Raw genomic sequence first — 17,661 nt, 5'->3', positions numbered from 1 at the left:
ACAAGTTTAAAAGATCAGAACAGCGTCACAGAGCAAGAATGTCACCCATGAGGAAATGAGTGGAGACATCTGATATGTGCCAGAGTTCAACTTACATCGCTGTGTCTTTAAGGCGCACATCTCCAGTTCCTCTTCACATATCATTAAATTGTTCCCTGCAGGTATTTTTTGTACAAAATATACAATATTATTTGTATTATACCACACATCTCACTGTTATTTTAGCAACATGTTAAATTGCCAGGTCGATGACGGCATGTAGCCGAAACGTGTCCTATTTTTGACCATCCTAAGACTTTGGGATATTTTAGGAGCGCTGGTTATTCCTGTTTTTCATGTGTCAATAAAGATGGGCACACACAGATTAATAGTAATCTTTCACAGGCATAGTAAACTAAAGGAAAATGTTATTTTTAATTATTTTTAAAAGAATTTTAATCACTGTATTTTATACTTCTAATAGGAATATCAAGAAATAAGTCTTTGGGAGAACAAAGACAAAAGAAGCAAGTGATAGCCAGTAGTAGATTTTGCTTGGTTAGTTTGCACTATTGACTTCCTTTTTTGCAAAAACTTCCATGCATCCATTTATTATCTTCCGCTTATCTGAGTTGAGGAGACGGAGACAACCGGTCCAGCAGGAAATAAAAATGTGTGTTCAATAAAATCTGAGAAGTATTTGTAATCATTTTATATAACATTACATTTTTGTATTTACTGTTAAAATGTTCATTAGCAGAAAGGTAACGTTTAAATTGTGATTTCTCAGTTCTCCAGGACAGCAATAATTTTGTGCAGCTTTTATGCCTGGAAATGGAATTAGTTCAAAAATTGCAAATATTTAGTTGGTTAATAATTTGCCTGAAATCTTTGTCCTGTAATTTATTATGATCAAAATGTTGATGATCAGTTTGGGCTTGGCAAAACCACAAAATCATTCAACCATATAGAAATTTTCATTTAAAGAGTATTGGTTATCGGTATCAATATTGGCAATACAGGTGCTGTATTTGTTAGATATTGGATTTGGTATTGATACCAAAATTTGCAATGACAATTTAATTTAGACTAACTGAAATGTATTAAATAAATGTATTTGGAGGATTGTGTTGGCCCTTCGTACCATTACTGATAGTGAAGGAACCACATCCAAAATGTGGTTTTTATTTATTTATTAGGCCATTTCAAATGCTAAAACATTGCCATTTCTAAAGAATAAACAACTCACTAAAGAAATTTATGCCAGGAGAACTTCTCGACAATGCTATATTTTTTTATTTTTTGCGTTCATGGCTATAACGCTAGCAGCTAGCTACTTTAATACGCCTTCATGCTGTTTTGAAACCTGAAACATGTCGTTAAAATTTTACTTTTGTGTGTATGTGTGTGTGTTAATTTAGACTAAACTTACCCTCAATCATGCTAAACTACTGACAGACGTGAACCTCAACGTGGAAGTTGTTGCCAAAACCATGTGGTCTCGGACGCCTAAATAAAAAATCACGCATTTATTTTGAAAGGACCTGATCAGTCAAGTGACTCCCGGAAGTTTTTGTTTCCTCACCTGTCAGTTCGGAGCAGCCACTTGCGAATGTCTAGCCAGCCTCGTCTCTTTGTGTTTTCCCCCTCTTTTACAGGGTCTCTCTTTTTGAGCATAAATGGTAGCTCTATGTGGCCAGCTGATATTTAATTGAGGACAGCTTCTAACACGGTTAGTACGAATCGAGAGTGTACAAATAATGGGCTCATTTTTCATTCACCTAGCCAAAAGACTTTAGCAGAGCTTAGCTAGCTGTTATCATCACAACAGATCGTTCAGGTTTATTTGTGAGAACTGTAACATTGAGACTCATCATCCCATGATTGCGTTGTATTCTTCCGCATTGTGTAATGGAGCTGTCTGTTTTGTTACATGCTGCTTTTTTTGTTTAATTTTGAGATTATTGTTGAACCAAAGCTAACATTATAACGTTAGCAACAGCCTTTGTAAACGAGTTTAACTGATTGTTTACACCAAGCTTGAGGTTGCTGCTCGTCCCCATTGTTATGAAGATGTCTTTATTTTTTTTTTAATGGATAAAATGTTGTCCGTTAGCTTTTCTGTTTCATTAAAGGAAGTTTGATCAAAATGACGCCTCATTTCTCGTCACGGATCACTCACATTTACTTTCGTTTTCTCTGCTTGTTGGGTTAGCTTTCTCTCTATAACCTCTGAGTCGGTTATTAAAAGTAAGCGGCTCTGCTTTTGAGGTTGCTTTCGACTTTTTAGCTGTAATATCTTGCGCATTTGTCATGCTGAAACGTATTTCTGTGAAAACAGTTGTCTTTTTATTTGATAAAACTTGGAGGATTTGTGTTTGCTGCATCATTGCATGGTGACATCATCAACTAACATTAGCTGCAGTCTGTCTGGTGCTGGCCCATCTGAGAAAGATAACTGCTTTGGACTGCTGTAGTTCTTGTTCTGCTCCTTTTGTGAAATTCAGACGTTTAAGCTTAAGTAGATATTTCCTTGGTGGGATGTTTGGCTTTTTTTTGTGAAGAAAACCACATAATGACAACAGTTTCTGTGTCAAGACAGTAATTACTAAGTTTTCTATTTTCCAGATAAGAAGAGAGAATACTAGAGATGCTTCAGTCAGCGATCAGAATTGGGCATGTCTATTTTTTCAGGTCAAATACTAAAGTATTTGAATTTTCGCCTTGTTCGGTGTATAACTACATCTACCTACAGCGTTTAGTTGCCATTTTAAAAATGAGAATCACTTGAGAATAATTCAAACATGAGTTCATTTGATATGATCTGATGCACATAATCACATGGTTCTGGATTAATCCCCCCATATAGTTTAAGAATGTAGAAAATTTCTTTAAATTGAGATGTATTAAAATAGTTATGAAACTAACTGCACCATTTCATGGCTGAAAAGATCAGGTACAAAACAACCAATAGTCTAAAACTATAAAATAGTGACCATAATCCAAATATTCTAGTTCATATTTTTTTTCTGTCAGATTTAAAACTACTACTTCAATCAAAGAACCTTCTGTACATTTCTCTCTTCAATTTTAATTCTTGGAAGAAAAAAAAAAACCTAAATCAACAGAGAAGAGCTCATTATTGGTCAGGAAAAACCCGATTGGTGTTATTTCTGTAGATATTTCATAATAAAAGTAAACTAAAACTGTGCCTGGCATCTTTCTCAGGTCTTCCCGTCTAAGGACTAGGCCTCTGTCAAGACATGGAGCCTTTGGCAGTAGACGATGACATTTGCATCCTTAAGCACGAGACGGCCTACACCCCTGCCGGAGAGAGCCCAGTGTCGGTGTGTGCCGGCGATGAGTCCGTTGCCTCTCACTTCGCCTTGGTCACTGCCTACGAGGACATAAAGAAGAGGCTCAGAGACACGGAGCGGGACAACACTTTGCTGAAGAAGAGGGTGAAGCAGTTAGAGGAAAAGGTAAGGATGGAAAGAGGAAGGATTCGGCTAGTGGGAGACAATCTTGAAACTATGGTTCAAGATGATATTTAAAAATAACTAAGTCAGCAAATTCAACACTACACTATTTTTATGCGCAGCCTGAAAAGCGTCTATTTGAAGTGTCGAGTCATGCAAGAGACACAACCTCATAGCATGATGCTAGTATGATACTGTTTCACCACAGTGATGGGGGTTTTCATGGTGAGGTTTGGTGGGAGTGCTTTTCATGTCAGGCAGAAAATTCAGTTTGGGCCTCAACTGAGCAGAGCACCTTCCTCCATATTTGCTGTTCCTGCTGCCTGGCTTACCTGGCTTATCGAAAAGTCTTTATAAATCTGGCCTTAAGTAAGAAGAAAGTTATGACCTCAGCACGCCAGCCGACAAGCTCTGCAAATCTCCGCAGCTCCTCCAGAGTGACCACAGGACCCTTACCTGCTTCTGTGATTAATAATAATGATAATAACGATAATAATAATACATTTTATTTATGAAGCAGGCAAATCTCAAAATGCTGATAAGTAAAAGAAACACTTAAAATAATAAAAACTAAATTACAAACACATTTTAAAAGTACAATAAAAGTCTAAGCATGTTGAAACAATTGAAAAACTATAAGTTTTAATAAAGTCCTTAAAAGTGTGGTGCTCCACAGAGCAACACTACTCTCTATTCTTGAACTGTTGACTGAACAAAACTCCTTACGGACTTTAAAAAAAATTCCTTTAAATTGAGGTTTATTAAAATAGTTATGACCTGGAAAACTTGGAATGATGTTTTGTAACATAACTGAGCCTTAATCTTCTCCACAACATTATCCAACGAACTCAACATGTCGGTTGAGTTCGTTGGATTTCACCATACCACTGATCAGAACATTGCACGTAGTGCAGAGCTCCTAGTGTGACAAGTATGCAGAGCGAACCCTGCTCGCTGTTATGCTGATGCATTCTTCAGGTATGTTGTACCGGTTGAGTCCTTCGACAGTGTTTCATCTTTCAGGCTTGCAAGTCACAGAACAGAAGAAGTCGTGAAGTGCTGGTGAAAAAAATCTAGGTGTGTGCAAACAGGCATTTACATTTTAGAGAGGTTTGCTTAGTGTTCGCATATTCTTTTTGGAAAAAAATGAAAGAGAAGCTTGAGTTTTACTGCTGCGATCAGTATCAGCATCAAAGAAGAAGAAAAATATTTCAAAGTCCTGTCAAAGACCTTTCATTAAAACCCTACGAATGTCTGTCAGTTTGGAAATAAAGGCTGTTATGTTTCTCTTCTTCAATATTTTTCTTCACTGTAGCTCTTCAGGCCGGAGGCTCCTCCATCAGAGGGCCCCCATTACGTGAACAAGGCCTTCAGCGCTTACAGAGGAATCTACATTGAGAAGGAGGACCTGCAGATGGAGCTTAACAAACTGGTCTGTTTTCATTTGAAACACTCATAAACTAACTTTATATTTCATTTATTTTACATAAAGAAAGTGAACAAACCCTGCATACTATTTACGTTTGGATTGATAAAAATGCATTTTTTCTGATATTGTGTCAGAACAGAGAGCCCCTCTATATACTAGACAATGTTAGGCTGAGAGAGAGAATTTGGTGCATTGGTATTGATGCTGACTCGCCACCTCACTGCCTTTTTCTCTCATTCTGTGTCAGAAAAAGGACAAGAGCGAGAGTGAGAGGTTGCTGACGGAGCAACTCCAAGCCAAAGAGTTAGAGCTACTTCAGCTGAAGACCGAGATGGAGACCACCCAAGGTACAGATGGATGCACACAGGCCCGCTCCCTCCTCCACATACACAACCAAAGCAGAAACCAGATCAGAAATGCTATGTGTTTGACGCAAAGAAAAGTAATGATGTGCATCGTTTATGCCTTTGTTTGCCTTTAAAAATGAGCTCATATGGAGGCGCGCAAAGGTAAACAAAGTAATCTGTCATGAGATGTTATAATATATGATATCTGAATTTACCTTGTTGGTTGTTGAGGGGCCGGTTTATCCCAAAGGTCATGTCACAGTGACATGTTTTAGCACACTTGGATGTTGTTGTTTTTATATATATATATAGATATATTATATATAGATATATGTGATTTAAATTTGAAATGTATTTTTAATATGTTAAAATTATGTAGTTTCTGATTTAAAACTGCCTTTGAAGCTAAAATGTTGATAAAAATGTTATTGAAATAATTTTTCGTAATAATTTTTTTTTGAAGTTGTCATGTTCTATTAATGGAAACAAAGCTAGTTTCACATGTTAGATAATACTTTAAGCTATTCACGTTGTCTTCTTAGCAATACAAAGGAAATATATAAATGTGCCAATTGTTCTACTTAATTAAAAATAATCTGGAAATATTTTTGTATTTAGTTAAATCTTGATTGTTGGACTTATTTCCAGTGATGAAGAGCCTAAATAGCCCTCAGGACTGCTGGCAGATGGAGAGAGTCGACACAGAGCTGCAGATCCGCAAACTGCAGGAAGACCTCGAGAGGGTTATGCTGGAGAACAGCCGGCTGCTGGAGAGAAGCACGGTGAGTGAGGACAGGGGCAGACGATAGTGGACAGGAGAGGATGCTGAAGTAACACAAAGAAAGTGAGTAAAGTAGAAAAAAGCAGCTCTAAAGAGCGGGTGACACTGCAAGACTGTGGAGGTATTTCAGTAGAGAGAGAGTGGATGTGATACAAAAGTTCACTGCTGATAGAAGGACAGAAGGGAGAGAAGATCTAGACTGACACATGGAATGAGAACGGTAAGAAATATCCTGTGAAATATAACGCTATAGATGAGAACTAGAAATACATTTAAATATCACATTTTACCCAAAAGCAGGTAAGAGAAGGCAAGCACACAGTGAAGGTTGTTTCTACATCCTCAGTACAGAAAACAAATGAGCTCAACAGTTTATTTCCGCTGTGTTGCCTTCTGTCAGTGCCATACACTGTATAAAACATATTATTTTTTTTTTATATTCTTTAGCCAATTGTGTTTGATTCAATAGAGTTTCCTTATCTTCTCTAACTAACCTGTGTTTCAGGAGGAGTCACAAGGCCTTAATGGACCAGACTTGAACCAGACATGTGATGGAAGGCATAGTTCAAGGTAGTGTGTTATGTTTTGATATTATCATCCAATCTTAAAGATTTTTTTATATGATTGCAAACCATAAATGTAACATTTGCCAAAAAAATAAAATGAAAACGTTGTTTATGTGGTAATCCAACACAAAATGAATTATGGTTTTCAAATAATTTCTGAAGTTTGACCTAACATTTGCATAATGCTGGTACCACCCTGTTTCACAGTTAAAATATGCAGAGGGAGCTGTTTTTTCTTTTCTTTTTTTTTCTTTTTTAGCTACACCTAGTGTTTGAATTATGTAAGCCAAGTGATTCATTAACGTTTCCTCTGCATCACATTAATTTTGTGTTGGTTGTGAAAAAAAAAATGAAAAAAAAAACTAGTGAAATTCACTAAACTGAGGCTGTAATAATATAAAATCCAAGGGGTTTGAAGACTTTTGAGTAATTTAAGTTAAATGTTAACATCCATTTCTCTGACATGTAATTATATCAGCAGTAAAAAAGTTACCCTATTTGAGTTTCTGCTTTTTTTTCCTCTGAGGATGTCATTTTCCATCACAAACACACACTGTTTGTGTAAGCTACAGCTGGATTAGATGTTGCACATTCTATTTATCTTGAAATCAAGTGTTTAATATTCAGAGAGGGGGGATTCATATGAGATTGTTAGATAAGCTAGTCATGCAAACTAAAGAGACTATGATGCCCAGATATTTTCAGGAAAATTCAGGAATAAATATTAGTTTTGTAACTTTTTTTTTTTTTAACCTTCCTACCTAGTTCATATAAACAAATATAGTTAACTGAATGATTGTTGGACCCATAAACTCTCAGCTGTTCGTATTTTAGATGGCCTGCAAACTTTGTACCTTGTTGCTTCAGAGTGAAATAATATTGAAAATGACATCAATGCTGTTACTGTGTAGCATAAGTTTAACTCATTCATTCACTGCTTTTAGCTAAATCTCTAGACATATCTTTTAAAATAAATATTAAAAGAAGCCATTATCAGTAATGCCGTATTCTATGTAAGCTCCCTCTTGCTGTGGTTTCACAGTTGAGTGTACTTGCCCTGTTTGGCCACTAGAGGAGGGTGCCGCATTATACACATCATATTCTGCAAAGAAATTCAGCTCTGAAGCTCCCCAGCATTTAGTTAGATCATAATGAGCATCTTATCAAATTTTAAGCTGTGGTTTTAATAATGTCTTTCTGAGATTTTGACGTTAATTAATTTCTCTTAACGTACGTGGTTCTCTGTAGGGCTTTTTTTTTTTTTTTTTTTTTTTTCCACACAATGAATAGAAAAGAAATAATTTTTCTTGTGCATTGATGACATGGAAATTTGGATTCCAGAGAAAATTTCTACGACCAGGAATCTTTAAATCTTTGAAAAGCTTGAACGGTTTTATCTTAAAGCACTTAAATAACACAGGACAAAAACCACCTTAAAGAAATTTAGTGGGGTTTTTTTCCCCCTTCCAGATTTAAGATCAAAGGATTAAAATATCATAGTGTGACTCTCCGTCAATGACTAATTGGAGGTTTAAATTTGATGATGCATGTCCTCGAAGGCTTGCCATAATTAAGCATATTTTCAGTTATTTTAAGTTACCTTTCAAGTTTGCTCAGGATATGTATTCCTGTTTTGTGATTTTATTTTGAAAAAAAATTCTAATATAATTAGAATATCAATTGGCTTATCCATAGGAAAATATAAAACCATCAGACTGCTCCTCTTCACTGGTGACACAAACTATTTCACTGTAGTGTACTTTTTATGTATGTTTGCCATTTATATTGTTTTTGATCTCTGTTGTCGAAGATCAGGAAAAAAACATGTCCTTTTTTTGTACTTATGGAAGTTTTTATGTCTAAGGTTGTAACTTTGTAACCTGAGGTGATCAGATGCTGATACCAAAAGTGAAGAGACCAAGCAGAAAGTTCCTTCAGGCCTGCAGCAAAGATAGAGCTTCCTTCTAAGAAGGTTGCGAAAAATCTCAGGCTATTTCTGCTAAAACCGAATAGTGAAGGAAAACAACTTTGCCTTTCATTGTTTTTGAAGCTGTTTCATCTTGTTTTTTTGTTTCAGTTTCTGTTTACTTTTGACTCACAAGTGGTTGGCGGCTGATAAGTTGTCATTAGAATAATTATACTCAGAAATAGTCTCGCAGTTCTCTGAGCTGCCCGTCTGATGTTTCAGTTGTTCTTCATAAATTGTTCACCTGTTTAGCAAACAAGTGATATGATTTGGTCTCATGTTCCCAAACCTTACAATCTGTGGTCAGTTAAAGCATTTTGTTTAGTGTAGATGGCTTATATCAATCCACTCTTAAATTATTTTTACATTTACAGTTTAAACTAAGAGTAACACCATACTTTTAATTTATTAATATTGTTTTTGCATATTTTCACAAACATGAAAAGGAATTAAATGTAAAAAAAACTATATACCTGTTTTGTTTTGTGCATTTACTATTACAAATTTGACATATTATTTATGTCAATTGATCCCTAAAGTAATGTGTCAGTTTTCTTCATATATAGAAGAAAACGTATTATAGTGCAATGGCATTTTGATAAAAGTGAAGAAATAAAAGGCAGGAGCCTTAAAGTAAAAAAATAACAAAGTCTGGAATTATTACAATCTTACTGACAACTGAAATTAATGAAGAACATGCATTTTTTTTAAATACCTTTTTATCAAATTTAAATTCCATCCCGTGGGTTAATGCCACTCAAAATTGGTTGTTTGAAAATTCAAACATGCATTTATAAATGTCTTGCATTCGTAGTGTTTTAGAAATGACAAGTCACTTCTCGTAAATAGTCACGAGTGAAAATACTTGTGACTTTATTATTATTTAACAGAATAAAATCTTGGTTTTCTTTGCAGGGATGTTTATAAGTGCACTTCTGTGAAGTTGTACTGCTGATTCGTTTTGTTTGGATACTTTAAGGGCACCATAATGTATGAGTTTTTTTATGTTTTTTGTTGTTTTTTTTTTGTATTTTCCCTAGTCATGTTGTGTTGTTGAATAAATTAGCATTAAATCCATTAGTACAGTTCAACCATGGCATCACTGTTGTAGGTGAGGAATTGTTTTATCTCTGAGCTGCTACGAAAATGTTTCTGATCAATGTGAACTTCTGCTGCAAGTCGATTATCCTCAGTGCAAGCACAGTCGCTGATGGTGTTAAATGTGGCATCGAAGAGACAAGTCATTCAGCAGAGAAAGGCACTCCAGCAGCAGGCCAACGCATGAATAATTGAATTAAGCTCCTATTATGTTTTTTTTTCTAACCGTATTCCTCCTTCAGGAAGCTGTTTAAGTCGTGAAAAAGCATTCCCCCCCCCCTAATTTTAAAGACAAAAAGCTTTCCCCCATTTTATTACCAGTCCACAAGATGCTTCCTGTCATGTTTCTGACACCACCGTGTGTTCAAACTAAACGTCCCATCCGATCCGCAGGGAGAGGAACGTCCAGCAAACGTACGCAGCTTTGTGCTGCGAAGTCACCCGTCTCCAATCAGAGATGAGGCTCCAGTCGAGCCTGATTAGGAAGCTCAGGCCACTGATCGGCGAGACGAGACAAGGTGAGCAACACACACACACACACACGCACACACACACACGCACACAGAGGAAGAAGGTGTATTTTATCCACATCATTCCATGTTTTGAGTTTTTGTTTCTGTGCATTGTATGTGAACTCCTACATCTCCGCTCCCCTCACTCATTTTCACACCACCCTCAGTACTGCAAGAGAGGATAAGCTCCGCTTTCACACAGTTAAGATAATTATACTTTTAATGCTTGTGGCAGGAGATATATTTATTTTTCGGATGCATGTCCAATTTAGAAAAAAAAGAATATTACGGTAGTAATTTAAGTCAATTTTGTTTTTCAGTATTTATCACAACATAAGATAATCTGACATTTTTAAAGTGAGTTTATGTTCTTTGTCAGATGTCTTATGTATTTAAGCACTCGCATTTGAAACTTATCGAAACAGAAACTAAAACAAAAAAAATTAAATAAATAAATCAATTAAAGGAAGCGGATCACTGCTGCGTCTGTCTGATTTTCCAAAAAGCGTTCTGCTCGCTAAAAAGCAGGCCGCGTCTTGTTTCGGTTTCTGCAGAGGTGTCATGAGACACGAGGTACCACCCAGACTACTGAAACGCTTTAATAAAAGACATTATGAAACGGTTTGCTCCCCCTGCTCCCCTACTTCCACACGGCCGCCAGCTGTCATTACCTCTGTTGTCGGGTGACAGGAGAGGAGGAGGCCAGGAGGTGAAAATCAGAATCAAATACAGCAGGAAAATAAACCTGGCTGCATTCATCCCACCGAATAGCAGAGTAGTCTTGTGGCTCGTACGAGGCAGATGGAGCGAAAGCAGCGAAAAAAGACGGAAAGGGGGAGGAGACTGTGCTGTGTTATTTATTCACTCATTCTGTGCATCTGTATTCTTCTAATGTTCCTCCTTTGGAATCACTTTTATTCAAATCCCAGACTCAGGAGACCATCTCATGGAAGCATAGCAGGGCAGAGATGGATGGATATATGATGTGTGGATGAAGAGAGGTATGGTAAAATTAATAACAAAGAAAAACAGTCGCACAGTGAGTCTCATTTAAACTTCAATATTTGCCCAAGGTGGTGATTCGAAATCAAAGCCGTGGTGTGTGTTTCAGATTAGAATCTGATTTGTGTCCATACAGAGACAGGTGGCTTTGTCTATGCAGGGAGGTTAGTTTACTGATGCTTTTTGAGAAAAAAAAAAAAAAAAGAAAGAAGGAAGCTGAAATATTTATTTTAATATTTTATAATATGTGCAGATATTTCACAGTAACAGTGCTTAAAGTAATATGAACAACATAATTTGTGTCTGAGTGTTACATTAAAATGTCTGCCAGCATTAAAATGTTTGCATTCACTCATTATTGCCATGAATTTCTTTTGTTTTTCTAATCCAGAATAATCACACAGCAAACAACCTAAATGACGTTTAAAAGCAAGAGTTGGGTGAAAATACTTGAGTTTATTACGAATTTTCTCACATCTACACAGGCTTGTATGCATACAGACTCAAATATAGACACACGCTCACATTTACATTTCCTTTAACAAGATTTAGAGAAACTGCCCAATTTTGGTTGCATCTATAATAAAGTTCAGATGGTTGTTTGACCGCTTTCCCAATTGAAGAGGGTAGAGGTCATCTAAATGTATGGGTCTCCTGATTTTGACCCTGCTGTTTTCCAAATTTTCACTAAATGGGTTGGTGGTCAACCTTTGGTTAAGTGCAGGGCCAAGGGGCACATCGACATCTATGAGGAAAGAAAATCTGCAATAAATTCTAAATGTTTACCCAGTTCTTGTTTTTAAAGATTCTTATTGCTGTACATTGTGCAATCAACCCACCATTCCAAAAAAGACAGACTTATTGACAAAAACATCAGTAAGTTCACAAATTAATATGACATTAATAGCCATAATGTGTGTATGTAAAGTCCTAACACAGACTATGCACAGTGTAAAACTACAGGTCTTCCACCAAAACAATCTCAAAACATTGAAATATTTCTGAGCTAAATCTTCTACTTAAATATCCTAAACATTTTACTGAATAAAGAGGAGTGCTAATGTAAAACACAGCAACAGTTTTATTGGTTTCCATTACTGACATTGCCATCGTCACAGTGTTCCATATGTTTTTAGAACTTCTCAAATGCAAATTTTTTAAAACATGTTTTGTATCCCTCAGCTCTTTCTCTCTCTTTCTCTCTCTCTCACTGTTATCTCTCCAAATCTTTCTCCCTCCAGCTGCTTCTACTGTCCCTGTCCAGTGTCTGGACGACGTGGAAAAGAACAACAACAACAACCTCCCAGTCATTCGGGCCCCCCCGTCTGCAGCCGCCTCCCCTGTCAGCTGTCCTGTCCTGTGACGGCCGCCCTTGTCCCTGTCGTTGTCTGCACAGCCCCTCTCTGCCAGAGTTGCCTGGGAGGGACACTGGGAGGGACACTCCAACGGATCCAATTCGTCGTCGTCACTGGGAAACTTCACTCCAATGAGCCCCCCCAGTGCCGAGTGGGCCAAGCCGTATTGATTAGACCGAAGAGTAATAACGGGGCGGAAACAACAAAGGAACCGACGAAGGTCTCCAGCTCGGCCACACAGCTACCACCTAACCTGCCTTAAGCTAATTTAGCCACTCGTTGGTGGTGAACTGGTTTGGCCTTCAAAGAAGGCCAGAGGAGGTTCCTTTTTAAGGTGAAAACTGTCATCTCCTCACGGCGCATCGGCGAACATATCCGGCTTTACAGAGAAACATCCGACCCTTAAAAGAATCCAACTTGTATCTCCATTTGTATGTGTCCTTGTACGCACATGCATTAGTGTGTGCAAGCATGCATACAGGCAGTTTAATTTGAGTGTTTGTGGGTGTAAATGCACATAAAACAGCGTGCCTGTGAATGCAGAAACGGTGTGTGTGTGTGTGGGTGGTTGTGTGTGTATGGGCCTCTTCCGCCTGCCTTTTTCATCGTAATAAACCTAATAGGGCTCAGAGGGGCTTCCTTTCTCCACACATCATGGCCCCGGATCACTAGAGCCACAACACTGTAGTAGTTTGTATAATTGTACCTTTTTTTTTTTATACATTGGATCAATGTAAATTGTACAAGGTATGTAGCCCCTGTTCGTCTCATCGTGTTATGGAGATGTGTAGGAATGAAGGCTTTTGTACAGTGATGAAGACGGACATATAGGAGCAAATGTAGATTTTTTATTTTTTATTTTTTTTCCAAATTTCAGCAGCTACCAAATTAAAACTGACCTATTTGCATCCAAAAATTACTTTTCATTTAAGGCCTTAAAGTCGTATTTTGAACTTCTGCTTGTGCGCACTGCATCTCTCTGGAGATTTTACGTATCGAGAGATTTTAAGTATCATGTTTCATCAACCTGCCTCCTTAAATTCACCTGTGATTATTTTATTGAAAGAGAACTTGATGGGGTGGAGTTCTCGGTTGTACCTCGAATGTGCATCTCAGTTTGGTTGGCCGCTAAAGACCCATACACTCCTCTTCAATTTTAAAGGGCAAATATTATTTTTACAATGATTGTGTTCAAGTTTGTAGATCATAATGTGAACAGTAGTGCTAAACTCAAGGCATCCAAGAAGTGGACCAAAAGTTGCTGGAGAGTGAACGCTGTACATTTATTTTCAGCACAAAAGTAGTTATAGTGAAGACTGCAGCTTGGTTTTAAGTTCATGAAGTGATTTGTGTGTTTATCTACTCCAGTGAGTGAGGAGGAAGTCGGGACAAATGTCCTCAGAAAGCACTAGCTTGAAGACCTATCAAACCGGCATCCTACCCTGGAATTTAAAAACACTGCTGCATTCTTGATCCAGGTGGAAAGTAGTGGGGTACATTTATTTGAGTACTGTAGTTGAGTACATTTTTGTCCACCATTGCTTGTAATCCACCACAGTGGCAGATGACCTCTGTTTAAACTGTAACTTGAAACGCTAAAATTCTTGCAGCATTAAGATTAATTTCATGACTAGTTGTGAGATAATTGCTCTGACTTCCATCAACCTTGTAAATCTTGTTTTGCAAAGGAAGCGCCGTTATGTCACAATAGGCTGCTTTATCGTAGTGAGGTCTGTCTATGCAGGTTTCATTTTTCTCCACATAATCAGTCAGCTTTACTGCTGAGAGTTTTACCTCACCACATGTGTGAGCCAACTGTGTGAGGACACAGTTTGCAGCTAAGGCTAATTATCATGGCTAAACATGCTAGGGGATATTTCTGGACAAAATGGTTATTGATTTCAAAGGATTTGCCAACATTGGCAGACATGTTGTACTGACAGAGGACACAAAGTGTAAGATTTTGTATTCAGGAAAGCATTTCCCAAATCCAGTAAACTTGATGCTCACAAATAACAGCTGTGGTCACTGTGGTGGTTTATCTGCTTACTCTCGTCTGTCAGGTTTGTTTTTTTGTTTTATTTTTTTTGTTCTTAGCTCTATTTCCTTGACGTTTACTTCCATTTTGCTCATTCATCGATGCATAGATGATCTTTGTAGAGTGCTCTCTCGATTTTTTTTTTTTCTGTGTTGCCAATAAGTGGTTGCTTATCTATTCCACATATTTCTTCTTGAAAGGATTTTTTTTATTTTTTTTATCAAGAAATCGCTCTGGTTTTCTTTACCCAACAGCAACCCTTCATACATGGTCATCATCCACGTGTGGCTCTCAATTCTGCTTAAGATAGGCGAGACTACAGTCTCTTTTTGTTTTGTTTTCAAAAATGCTTCTAAAACAATCTGGTTTGAAAAGGCCGTTTTTTGGTTTTTTTTTACTTTCACTTTTTAGTTTTATGACTCTTTATGATATTTGCCCTTTAACATCTGAGACAAGCTTTGTGAATATTATGAAAGTGTATCTAATCTTTGCACTGTGCTCTTGTTATTGTTGCTGTTAAATTAAGAGACGTGTGGAGGCAATTTCTATGAGGCAAGTCTAAAACAGGTGTACAAATGCAGACGTGGGACAGCACAAGAAACAGAATGTGCATATCTGTATAAATGTAAATGGTGGGCTTCAGTACTTTGCCAAATGTGATTCTGCACTTCATTTTTTTTTGTTTGTTTCATTTTTTCCTCCCTGGGGACCAAGACCTCTGATTTGATTGAGAGCCGTCTGTGATGGTGGAAAGATAATAACTTGATAACCTTTAGAAATGTGAGCTGGGACTTGGAAAATAGGGTGCACAAAACCCCATGGTTGTTCAAATTTTTGCTTTTGATTTATTTTGGTTTTTGTTGGGGTTTTTTTGCAATTTTCTTCAATCAATTTCAAAACTTAGTTGTTTTTTTTTCTTAAATTTTTATTGAATTGTTATTTTACAGCTGGACTTTCATACTTCTCGAAACAATTTGCAAACCAAAATGCAATGTATAGTAGATATGGATTATATTTTAGACTTTCCACACTTCAGACTGTTTGTAAATATGATTACATAAATAAATGAATGAAAGCTACCCACTGTGTGCTGCTCTCTGTTCCTATCTGCAGGCATTCGTGAGTTAAGATACTACAGTGCTAAAAACATAAAGACTTTACAGTATTGCATGCTGTTCTATAAACATTGAAGAAACTCTTAGCAAATCCTTGCATTTCTAAAATATGACAGTGAGAAAGGCAAAATTGCACATGTGATGTGTTATTTTTATTTTTGTGTGTCCGATTTTCTAAATTCACATGCAGCCACTTGCCGTTTTCTTGCTGGAAACTTGAGGTATTTCGACATGCCACTTTTGAAGATGTGCTAATATGGACACGTAGCACCTATAACACATCAGTGTTTTGCAAAACCATTAATAGCCAGAGAGACGCACGTTGCAACCACAAACTTCAGTGTACCGGAATTTTCATGCATTTGTACTGAACCCTTCACCCCGTTGCTAGAAGCAGCAAGGTTTCTAGATAATATCTCTACTCGCTTTACAAAGAGAAAGTTTGCCCATTCATCTTTGCAAAACTGCTCACCCTCAGTCAGTGTTGGTAAATTGCAATGTTTAATTCTTATTTGAATTTAGCCCTTGGCTTCTACCGCATGCACAAGCTTTGATCTGAAGTCAACCACTCTGTTGTTATTCTGTCTAATTAGGAACAAGCTTACCCTAAAAATGTATCCTCTGCGCTCAAAGATATTTGCTTCCTAGATTTTCCTGTATGCAGTTCTATCCATCCAAAAAAACTTCCCCAGAGCATGATGTTTATAATAAACCACCATGAAAGCTATAATATGGTTTCTCATAGACATGGTGTGTTCAGGGTGATGTGGCGGGTTAGTTTCTATTATGGCTTTCTTTTTACAACTTCATTCCAGGGCAATAAATAGTCATTTGGTAGTAGGTTTGCAATTTTACCATCCTCTTTCCATTTTTGAACAGCGCTTGCCAAGATGTAAAGTTTTACCTTTTGCATTAACGTCACCTCTGCCTGTCTGCCATGTTCCTTGGTCTTCATCATGCTGTTCGTTCACTAATGTTTACTAACAAACCTCTTGGAAACCAAGCATCATTTACCTTCCACTTTTCACTACTTTGTGTTGGCTTGTCAGACAAAATCCCAGGAAAATTTAGAATCTTTCCTTAGGCAAGGAAACCATGACATATCACAAGAGTGATGTATAGAGCTGGATGGAATTGGAAAGGGAAATTACAGGTATTGTAATTTAGACAGCAGTGGCATGTGGTGATATTCTTGTGTCTGATAAAACACAAAACCTGCAGCCAGGGAAGTTCATGTTTGTTGTGTTAAGTTGTGGGAAGATTCGGGTAATTAAAATATAATTATTCCACTCATATGAACTTTGTGATGATTCAGCCAAAATGATCAGTCATGCTTAGCTTTATCTTAGGTTAACAATGACTCACAGTAAAGCCTTGTTCAATACCAAAAATAATGTTCAATCAATCTTTTATTTCTACATTCATGCAGTTTATGAAACCTTACAACTTTTTTAAAAATCAGATTGTTAATGGAAATTGAAACGTGATTCAATTCCAAATAATCCTCCTCTGATATTGTCTTTCTTCTGGCCCATTCAGGGCATCGAGAGTTTAAGACCATTATCTCAACATTTTTTAAACAAAAAAGACATTGTTTAAATGTCTATTTAAAATAAAAATTAGATATATTTATCATATTTAAAAATATCTCTACCTATAATCTAATTTTATTGACACTTCACGGGAGTTGGATTTAAAGGAACGGCAGACAATCAGTTGAACTTTTATTCCTTGGAGTGCGCTGTTCAGAATGCAACACCTGCTAAAATCACAATATTTCATGAAAACGATTGTATATAAAGCTGGAAAAAAAATCTAATTGTGTGGAATCTTTTCACACTATGAATATGTCGACTTTACAATGAGTGTTGCATGCAAGACACTTTTCATTTAAAGCCATTTCTTTGTACCAGACATTTCTACAGTACTCAAATAAATTACAATCTTATCGAATCGGCTAACGTGTCTTTTCGAAGCACTATCAAAAGCCATAG

The 17,661-nt window shown here is 36.9% G+C and overlaps 1 protein-coding gene across 4 annotated transcripts; it reads left to right on the top strand.

Moving 5' to 3' along the window:
• The first annotated feature begins 1,537 nt into the window (after positions 1-1,537).
• On the top strand, positions 1,538-15,631 carry azi2 (5-azacytidine induced 2). 4 transcript variants are annotated; one of them, XM_044117969.1, is made up of 9 exons: positions 1,575-1,711; positions 3,208-3,461; positions 4,774-4,890; positions 5,135-5,234; positions 5,883-6,016; positions 6,521-6,585; positions 10,039-10,163; positions 11,087-11,158; positions 12,401-12,485. In XM_044117969.1, exons 2-8 carry the CDS (start codon positions 3,243-3,245, stop codon positions 11,113-11,115), a joined length of 789 nt encoding a protein of 262 aa, XP_043973904.1. In that variant the 5' UTR covers positions 1,575-1,711; positions 3,208-3,242; the 3' UTR covers positions 11,116-11,158; positions 12,401-12,485. The 4 variants fall into 4 exon arrangements, with proteins under 4 accessions (XP_043973902.1, XP_043973904.1, XP_043973903.1 ...); XM_044117967.1 differs by lacking the exon at positions 11,087-11,158 and having other exon boundaries at positions 1,538-1,711; positions 12,401-15,631; XM_044117968.1 differs by having other exon boundaries at positions 11,087-12,479.
• Positions 15,632-17,661: the final 2,030 nt, after the last annotated feature.

The sequence above is a fragment of the Gambusia affinis genome, linkage group LG05 (genome assembly GCF_019740435.1).
Source record: "Gambusia affinis linkage group LG05, SWU_Gaff_1.0, whole genome shotgun sequence".
Lineage (NCBI taxonomy): Eukaryota > Metazoa > Chordata > Actinopteri > Cyprinodontiformes > Poeciliidae > Gambusia > Gambusia affinis.
Note: the sequence above shows the minus strand (reverse complement) of the source record. Positions and strands in the feature narration are given on the sequence as shown.

Bases quoted from the DNA above. Each gene is read 5' to 3' on its own strand.
- azi2 (XM_044117966.1), top strand. From the start codon at position 3,243: ATGGAGCCTTTGGCAGTAGACGATGACATTTGCATCCTTAAGCACGAG. The intron at 4,891-5,134 runs GTCTGTTTTCAT...ATTCTGTGTCAG, and splicing joins AGATGGAGCTTAACAAACTG to AAAAAGGACAAGAGCGAGAG. The intron at 6,586-10,038 runs GTAGTGTGTTAT...TCCGATCCGCAG, and splicing joins GATGGAAGGCATAGTTCAAG to GGAGAGGAACGTCCAGCAAA.